Here is a 9,505-nt window from a genome sequence, read left to right as displayed (position 1 = left end):
AATTGAGCAACAACAGGGGAGTGGTGGAATAAAAAGAAGAGCCCTCAATCAATCTGAGAATCGAAATTCAATCCCAATCTTTATTTATTTTGTTGTTGAAACTCATACAATGTGAATGGGGACAACGGCAAGAGAGGGGTGCGGTAGGTGTCACAACTTTTTTGGCAATAAAATGATTGTTGAAAAGGGGCATGAGAGGGGTAAGTTTATTGGGTTTAAAAATGGTGATCGAGAGATGTATGGGGGAGGAAGAAAGAAAGAAAGAGAAGAACTCCTCCAAGAACATGAAATTGTATAGAAAGATAAGAAGCATTTTCTTCACAAGGGCATCATTTTGTTGGCCATAAAATGACACAACCTAGAAAGTGTACTCATAGCATTACCCATTTTTGGTTGATCGTCCATCCATAAATATTACCCCTCCAAACTCTAATCTCCCCTGTGTGTGAAAAAAATGGCAGCAACCACTAGGGAGAGGTTTGAAGTGCGCATCATGATGCGTAGGATAAGAGATGATGATGCCCTTGCGCACAGCACCAAGGCGTGAAACGACGCCTAGGTGTCACCGTTTTGCACTCTTTCTTTCTCCTCTCAAGAAAGCTAAAGTGAACAGGGTGGTGCGCCAAATAGCGGCTGCTGCTAGTTTTACTATATATGAATGTATATAAAAATCTTAGCACCAGAAAAGAAAAACTAAAGCCTTTGAAGCCCCCCTCTCTCTCCCTCCCCTTTGTTTCCAAGAAAAGAGTTATAAAAGGGGAAAGAAAAACTCTTTACACTCTTTATATATCTTTGCAATGAAAAAGCTTTGAATTTCTTAACCTCATCAATTCTTATTTCTCCTAGCTTAAAAGATTCGAACTTTACTTTGTTTTTTTCAAGAATCTGAAACAAACCCTTGATTTCCCTGTTCCTTTTCTCTACTGTCCAGGGTTCATTGGGATCAAATTCTGTGTGTGAAAATCAGAAAATCATTTTCCAATTCAGTGAGTGGTTTTTCAAAATTAAGGTCAGGATTTGAGTGTGATCCATGTCGTCCGATATAAGCTAGTCCTTTACTTCAAACTTCCCATTTTCATTTGGCTTGATTTTTGAGAGAGATTGAATTCTGTTTTATTAATTTCATGGCTAAATACACTGAATGTTGCTCTTTTGAAATCTTTGTTTCTGATCTTGAAAGTTTCAAGCTTTATTGCTTCTGCTGTTTGAACTTGTGAGCTTTTTAAGGGTTTCTATTTTTTCTGAATTGGGTGTTAGTGAGTTAAAAGGGGGGTGGTGTATGAGTGAGGGAATGGGTAGAGATCGTCTGCTTTTGGCTACAGTAGGACCACCGATAAAAGCAAGAGCTGGGTTAAGGAGAAAACAGGCAGGAAGAGGATCTTACAGAGGAAGCTAGGTAAGGTGAAATTAGGGTTTTTGTTTTGAGGGTGAGGATTTTGTTTCACTGACAAAGTTGGGTTCTTGGTGGTGGAATTTGCACCGAGGAGCCTTTGAGTTAGGAATTTTGAGAGGGGAGGGGGAAGGATGGGGATGGTTACTGACTTGCATAATACTTTGAGGAGCCTCTGCTTCAATACTGATTGGAATTATGCTGTTTTTTGGAAGCTTAAACATCGTGCTCGCATGTAAGTTACTTCGAATTTTGCTTCAATTTTGTTCCATTTTAGTTACCTGTAGTGATTGTGATTTTATGCAGTTAGTTTATAATTTAGTGATGTTTAGCATTTGTTTTTTATTGGTCACTTGTTTGAGGGGAGAGCTTATGAGTAAGATTGTTCCTTGAATCTCATTCTTTTTAAAAAATATATATATTTAATAGGGTGTTAACTTGGGAAGATGGCTACTATGATAATTGTGAGCAACATGATGCTTTAGAGAACAAGTGCTTCAGGCAGACACAAGAAAATTTGCATGGTGGGCATTATCCACGTGACCCGCTTGGATTGGCTGTGGCAAAGATGTCTTACCATGTATACTCTCTCGGGGAAGGGTATGAGTTATTTCACTGATAGACTCTTTTCCTTTGTATTTTTAATTGTCAATGCTGTGTTAGTGGAGGTTTTATTCAAGCATACTTCATTTTAGTTGCTCTCCTTTCAAATTCAGCATGTTTTGTTTTTTATCCGCACGTAAACAATTAATAAAGCAAAATTTAATTTGGAAACGTTTGGTCTGTGACTTTTGAAATATTCCTGTGCATATCGTCATGTTTGAGTTGGATTCATGCTTGGTTTTGCAGGATTGTTGGACAGGTGGCAGTCAGTGGAAAACATCAGTGGATCTTTGCAGATAAACATGTTACTAATTCCTTTTCATCATATGAGGTGAGGGTTATCCTTGAAATGAAATAGTAGATATGCTATTTTGTACATTCCCATTGGAAAATGTAACAATGTCTTTTCACTTAAGCATCATTCTTTTGGTTTAATGTCTCTGTTATCAAATCTTACTCTTATTCTTTTTTTTTTTTTTTTTTTTTTGTGGGTGGGATTTTCAGTTCTCTGATGGCTGGCAAAGTCAGTTTTCTGCTGGGATCAGGGTATGCTTGCGTTATTTTTCTTTTTATGTTTTATTGTTCATAATGACATAGGATGAAAGGCTTTGCGGGGACTGAATAACAATATAACTTCATCTAATTTCTTTGTTACATTGCTAGTTTTATGGTTCTTGTCTGTAAGCAAGACTCCAGGGACAGGATACTGAATCCACTGCTTTAAATATTTCCATATTGACCATAAAAAGTGATCACTAAACTAATATTACATCATATGCGTGAATGAGATATACACTGATGGATTGTTTGGCCTTGTTCACTCATGAGTCATGATTGCCTGGCTCATTTTGTTGAGATTGATATAAGTGGACACAACCTGTAATTTCTATTGAATTCTGACCAGGTAATGTTAGATATAATTGAGGTTTTCTTGTCCTATGGTGACTGTGGATTGATTTCTCTGAATATTTGGGTTTCCAGCACTTGTGTTTTTGCTTCTTTTCTGATGTTGTTATATTAATGAGATTGATTTATATTAATGGGATTGTTTTTGTTTTTCTCCACAGACCATTGTTGTTGTGGCTGTTGTTCCGTATGGAGTTGTACAGCTTGGCTCTTTGAATAAAGTAAGAAAATTTCTGATTAACTTGTTATTCACTATCGAGCACATGCATGTTTATTGATTGCTTGAACTAAATTGATGTTAGCAGTGTTTTCTATGAGATCCATTGAAATATACAATGTAATTCTGCCCTGGTTGAGATCCTCATTTTTAGATTCTACTAGGCTGTTGGAAGCAGTCACAATCAGAGTCATAGGATGACATATGTAATTGTTTTGCAGAGACCAAGGGGTGGCATTTATTTTATGTTCAAGGTTTTCTCAAGATAAAAAATCAACAGAGGGTCTAGTTATGACTCGATCCCCCAATAATGCCCAGGCTAATATTTGTCAAAGTTGTAGCAAGAGATGCTTTTGGGATTATCAAATTTGATTTATCTACTCTAGACCTCTCTCCCATGCCCCTAATATTTGATTTGGAGCATGACTGCCCCACCCAAAAGTTAATGCACCCATTAGCCTGAGCTGCTTGCATTCCAGTTTAACACTCCCCTAAGACATGGGGATACCCACAAACCATGCTAGCCAGCCATGTGTAACTGGCTCTGTTACCATTTGTAACGTCATAAGCTCATCATCCAAAATTACTAGCTTGCACTCTTAATTGGTATTGGAATTGGGGTGTGTTAAATTTAAAAATATCTTGCAAAATTGAGTTTCTTGAAGTTATTTTCATCATCAAATGGTTGATGTAATTGCATGCTAATGTGTTCAATTCTGCTCCAATTTTTATAATTTTTTCATCTAAACATCATTGCCATCTAAATTTGCTTCTCTATTCACATTTGGGTTGAGCAGGTTATTGAGGATGTGAATTTGGTGACGCATATTAAAGATGTCTTTTTTGCGCTTCAAGATTCCGCAGTCTCACATATTACTAGTCCATCACAACATAGTATGGAGAATGCATTATGTCTGGTAACTCTCTCTTTCTCTCTCTCTGTGGGTGTGGGTGTGCGTGCCTGTCTGTCTGTCTCTGTGTGCGCGCGCGCGCGCGCGCGCGCGCGCGCCCGCACTCACTTCTTGAAGTAGAACTGTCTCGACAGATTGAATGTAAGAGGTTTTGGTAATACTAAAACACTCCCCTTTCTCAGCCAGATTTACCTATTTGGCTTCAAGGTTTTCCTGATAGTTTATGTAGTTATAAATGAAGATACAAAGAAAGAACCAAATGACTTGTTGCCTGTGTTGTATTATTGACAAAACCAAAGTTATATCTCTTCTTACATTTCTTCTCTTCCTGGTATTCATCAGAAAACAACTGCTGAATTGAAAAATAAACAAGAAGTGCTTGAAATATCAACACCAACAAATGATGAAAGCATCGATTTACATAATCTGAAATCAAATGCCACCTATTTGGATCACCGGAGTCAACTAGGGATGAATATAATCAGTGATCAGATGTTTGGAGGGGAGACTAGTGTCTGGAAAGATCTAGGTCGGGGACCAGAGCACAATACGACAATGCATTCAAATAGTTTTATGAAGGAGAATGTTAGTCTATCTGATCTTGTACTTCCAAATGAAAAGCTTGGAGCTGATCTTGCAGGCTTCCCTGCAGACCTCTTTGACTCTACCATTTGTGATAGAGATAAGTCAGATAGCATTAATCTTCGTCCAAATGTGGTGTTGAATGCACCTGAATCTTCAGACATAACATTCAAAAGGGATTTGGAGAAGAAACTGGACTATCCAGCTGAATCAACTCACTTCAACTCCTCGGACACATTATTTAAGTTCTCTGCTGGCTGCGAGTTGCTTGAAGCGCTAGGACCATCTTTCTTGAACAGGTGTATGCCCTTTGATTATCAAACAGGGAAGAGTGAAGCTGGAAATATTTTTGAGATGCCAGAGGGGATGAGTAGTAGCCAGATGACATTTGACTTTGGCTCAGAGAATCTTTTAGAAGCAGTAGTAGGCAATGTTTGCCATAGTGGCAGTGATGTTAAAAGTGAGAAATCAGGTTGTAAATCAGTGCAGTCTCTGTTAACAGCTGAGAAATTGCCTGAGCCCTCTATCCAGACTAAGCATATCATGAATTCAGCAGGTTATTCAATTAAGCAGTCCTCTGTTGTTGAAGAGGATGTACATAATTTATCTAACTCAACAGAAGTGTGTGGTGGAATGTCTTCCAAAGGATTTTCATCAACTTGTCCAAGTACCTATAGTGAGCAGTTGGATAGGCGATCAGAATCAGCTAAGAACAACAAAAAAAGGGCTAAACCTGGTGAAAATTGCAGGCCTCGGCCAAGGGACAGACAACTGATCCAAGATCGCATCAAGGAGCTGAGAGAGCTTGTGCCCAATGGATCAAAGGTAACTTTTCCATGGTCTAGCTTAATTTTTGACAGTCTAGTAGTCACATTTCCTATTCAGGAAAATCTTTTGCATGACATGTTCTGAATATTTTGTTATAAATTGTGCAGTGCAGTATAGATTCGTTGCTGGAGCGCACAATCAAGCACATGCTCTTCCTAGAAAACATTACAAAGCATGCTGACAAGCTCAATAAATGTGCTGAACCGAAGGTAGGGGCTGACACATGTTCCCTGCAAAGGCCCTGTTTCTGTTTATGTGCTCAGCGACTTGCTCAACCTCCTTCATATGTTTACTCATGGAAATTTAAAATTCTCAACCCTCCATTCATGTTTGCTTTCTATAAGGAATTTACACCAATAAATGCAAATTTGTAAATTATGCTTTTCTATCTATCAGTTGATAGTATAATTATGGTTCAATGTTGAGTACCATGCTTCAGTCTGGAGTCTTTGTTGCCGGGTGTTTTTTATCAACTTAATGTTTAATAATCAGCAACTTGAACTATACAATTTCATGGGGAGAGCATATCATGTTATTCTGTTCTATTATTGTTTTACTGCTTACATGTATCTGAATGGCTGAATTTGCAGATGCATCAGAAGGGAACAGATGCCTCCAATTATGAACAGGGTTCGAGCTGGGCAGTGGAAGTGGGAGGCCATCTAAAGGTCTCATCAATAATAGTAGAAAATCTAAACAAAAATGGACAGATGCTTGTAGAGGTAAATACATGTTGGATCTGTAAATTTCAAGCTAGGTCCATTATTGTTTCAGGCTTGCAGCCATGTATTTGTCATTGGTTTTGTTTATTTCTGAATATTTAGAAGTATCCATTTGATCCATGCAGATGTTATGCGAGGAATGCAGTCATTTTCTTGAGATAGCAGAGGCTATCAGAAGTTTAGGTCTGACAATATTGAAAGGAATTACAGAAGTGCACGGTGAGAAGACATGGATATGTTTCGTGGTTGAGGTATGTTTGAATCTTCTGGATTAATTATCTGTTACAAGGGGAACAATGATTTCTTTCAGTACATCTGAGTTATATATCAAAGCGATGAGTTCTAACATTTATAGATCTGAGCCTTCTCTATCCAACAGACTGCAGTGTTGTTTATTTTTTTGTTTTTTAAGCCGTTTTGCATTTTGAATCATTCAGGGGCAGAACAACAAAATTATGCATAGAATGGATATCCTATGGTCACTCGTGCAAATATTGCAGCCCAAGACAACAAACTAATCAAGAACAAAGGCTGGTCAGCTCTTGCAGCTTGTTGTATTGCTTCTGTGTAAAATAGTGAGTGATTTGTGATCTTTGATTGACATTTTTTTTTTTGCATGTGTTTCGATTCCCATTTGTATCTCCACTATCAAAAATGAAAAGTGGGGAGGAGGAAAAGGAAAGCTATTATTTCTGGAAGAGCCCTCTATTTTTTCATTTGAGAATTTGTGGGTTGTTTTCTTATTTCCAGTGCACACAAACCTATTATTTGTTTGCAAATTCCGTCGTGTAATAATATATATAGTGAGCAATTGGCAGTGTTTAATCTCTCGTTCTTTCCTAGTCGCATCCATCTCATTCTTTAATCGTCAAAACATTTGAAAATTTATCTGTAGTCATTATATTGCCGTAAAAGAGCTTGTTAAAAGGAGTAGACAACAGATAAATGAACAGACTAATTGATGTTAGGTGATTGTTTAACTTTATAGATGGATTTGCTCTGGTCATATAATAATTTGGAGCAACTCTGCTGAATGGTGGATGTGCCAACGTACAAGTTCATCCACCCAATCAAAATATTACAGATGGATCTAGTTTCCAAGCCCTTTTCTTCTATGGAAATTGTGAAGCAACCAGCAGTGCTTATGCTCGTTTAAAATGCGGTAGGGCGGGCTTTCCATCTGATCCTTTGGACTTGTAGTTATCCATAAATTCAGCAAATTGAATTTCCCTGTACTTGGTCTGCTTGTCAGATAGAAGCTCCTTTATCGCCTTTTCTGGTTTATATTTAGCCGTTCTACTTGGATAGAGAAAACATGGAAGTGATGCCCGGGCTCCTACCCCTCCAACCTGTACTCTCTGCTCCACACTTTTGAATTTATCATTGCTGATAATCTTCGTGAACAAATGAGCTAAAAATCATTAAATCTACATGAGCATGTTTTCTTGTAGGGTTGATCATTTTTGTCTAACCACAAATTTATCCTGCGCTATGAATTTGCCGCATACTATGATCACCACTGCATACTCCGTTCAAATGAGGGCTGCAATTATTTTTTCTGGGAGAAGAAAATAATGGAAGAACTAAGTTTGTCACGAGTGATGTGTTTCATTTTGAGCTTCTAGGTTTTAAGTGCATTATAATAGAAGTGAGGATTGTCTGGACTAATATCCAGATGATGCCATTCCTACTTGTCAGAGGGTTGCATCTTTGATCTGACTCAGACGGAGATATTGCTCTAACTATTCAAAACGATTAGGGGAACATCAATCCATTCATTTTGATCAGCAACAACTTGAAGGTCACCCATGTTGTCTTGAAGGAGTTGTCAAGAAAGACTGGTTCGAATGCTTAGGTGTGCCTGGTGTCAAGATCGGCTCAGGGGAAGCTGGTAATAGTGGCACACCAAGGATTGAGTTTCCATGCATCTATGCTTGAAAGGTAGTGTCTTTAGGCAGTCTGAACATGTGTTTGATACAGTCACTAACTGCCTCCTTGCAAAACAAAATTAAATACATCACAAATCTTAGTGTTTGGCTATTTTCATTTATTTTATGTTTCCATCGTGGTCTCTTCAACCTAAATTGTTTCTGTTTTTTCTGTATCTATCTTCTATGTTCTGAAACATTAACCAAACACTTTGTGTTTTGATACCTAGTTCACAGTTAAGAAAAATACAGAAGAAAAAAAGAGCAGTTTGTTTAGAGGCAGTAGCATTGACTTTAAAAGTGATAAATCAGTGAAGCCTCTATAATTGACAGCTGAGAGAACCGGAGCTTTCCAGCCAAACCAGCACAGTGTCCTCGGCTGTATATTTTACTTGTCGAGGGAGGACTCGTGGAGCTGCTAGAAATTAACAGAAGAGAATGGTGGAATGTTTCCAACTAATCTATGAAAGGATTTTCATGAACTTGTCCAAGCAAGTGTAGTGAACTGTAGTTGGATAAGCAGTAAAAATCAGCTAAAAACTAAAGGCCTTCACAGGATCTAGGTTTTTTAGACGCAAATGGCTTCTATTATGTTAATTACAGAGAAGATGGATTACATTTTCATGAAATTGAGAATTTGCGGCAAGCATGGAGAAGGGGTCTCATTTGCCAATTTAAAACGAGAAAGGTTTGAGCTGCCATCTAAAGCCCTGGACCTGACATAGGCCTTATATTCAGCTATTAGTTTCCCTATATATTGGCCCGTATGGTTTAGAATTATAATTATATTGGCCCGTATGGTTTGAGCTGCCATCTGATGCTTTTCGAATCTCATTCACTACCTCCAGTCTTGGACCGCTTTCAAGACCTTCAAAGTCAATTACTGGAATCTGAAGGCCGGTAATAATGCTAGTCAGCTCGGATGATGGATTTTGCACATTCTCCGGTGGATGGACAAAAAACCTGGGGATTTTTTTGTCACACCAGCTTCAACTAGTCCTTGTAACACCGGCTTTTGTTTCGCCAAATGCCTTCACTTAATTCCTTAGCCCTATCGTAGCTGGGCCAATGATCTTCAGGTTATGAATTCACAGCAGGCTTCCATTCTGGCAACAATATTGGGTTGTGAATACCAGCGAGAACCGAGCCTAGAGGCTTCTAAATAGAGCACTTAGGACCTAGTGGATGTTCAAGAATAAAGGGAAAAAAAAATATGAAGGTGCTATTAGACAGTCCAGAGGCAAAGATATCAATCTTTGTGCCAACTTTTCTTGACCTGTCACTAACGTCTTGTTCTTGAGATAGAGCAACACATGTAGGCTGTAGCATGAGCAAATATATCCTTGATTTCCTCCACCTGTTAGACCTATACAGAAAACATCTTTCGTTTGTATATTTGGTGGCCTGTCCTTGTTAAT

The 9,505-nt window shown here is 38.2% G+C and overlaps 1 protein-coding gene across 5 annotated transcripts; it reads left to right on the top strand.

Moving 5' to 3' along the window:
- Positions 1 to 674: 674 nt before the first annotated feature.
- On the top strand, positions 675 to 6,984 carry LOC118062195 (transcription factor bHLH155). Of its 5 annotated transcripts, XM_035075918.2 has the most exons (11): positions 677 to 1,625; positions 1,820 to 1,990; positions 2,240 to 2,324; positions 2,498 to 2,539; positions 3,061 to 3,120; positions 3,914 to 4,033; positions 4,370 to 5,434; positions 5,545 to 5,646; positions 6,028 to 6,159; positions 6,285 to 6,410; positions 6,597 to 6,984. In XM_035075918.2, exons 1-11 carry the CDS (start codon positions 1,525 to 1,527, stop codon positions 6,675 to 6,677), a joined length of 2,085 nt encoding a protein of 694 aa, XP_034931809.1. In that variant the 5' UTR covers positions 677 to 1,524; the 3' UTR covers positions 6,678 to 6,984. The 5 variants fall into 5 exon arrangements, with proteins under 5 accessions (XP_073265432.1, XP_034931809.1, XP_073265430.1 ...); XM_073409329.1 differs by lacking the exon at positions 1,820 to 1,990; XM_035075919.2 differs by lacking the exon at positions 2,498 to 2,539.
- The last annotated feature ends 2,521 nt before the right edge of the window (positions 6,985 to 9,505 follow it).

The sequence above is a fragment of the Populus alba genome, chromosome 5 (genome assembly GCF_005239225.2).
Source record: "Populus alba chromosome 5, ASM523922v2, whole genome shotgun sequence".
NCBI classification, from domain to species: domain Eukaryota; kingdom Viridiplantae; phylum Streptophyta; class Magnoliopsida; order Malpighiales; family Salicaceae; genus Populus; species Populus alba.
Note: the sequence above shows the minus strand (reverse complement) of the source record. Positions and strands in the feature narration are given on the sequence as shown.

What these genes read in the sequence shown, in the direction of transcription:
- LOC118062195 (XM_035075918.2), top strand. Translation starts at nt 1,525, where the DNA reads ATGGGGATGGTTACTGACTTGCATAATACTTTGAGGAGCCTCTGCTTC. An exon ending in GTATACTCTCTCGGGGAAGG is followed by an intron (nt 1,991 to 2,239) that starts GTATGAGTTATT and finishes TTGGTTTTGCAG; the next exon opens with GATTGTTGGACAGGTGGCAG. An exon ending in AGTTTTCTGCTGGGATCAGG is followed by an intron (nt 2,540 to 3,060) that starts GTATGCTTGCGT and finishes TTTTCTCCACAG; the next exon opens with ACCATTGTTGTTGTGGCTGT.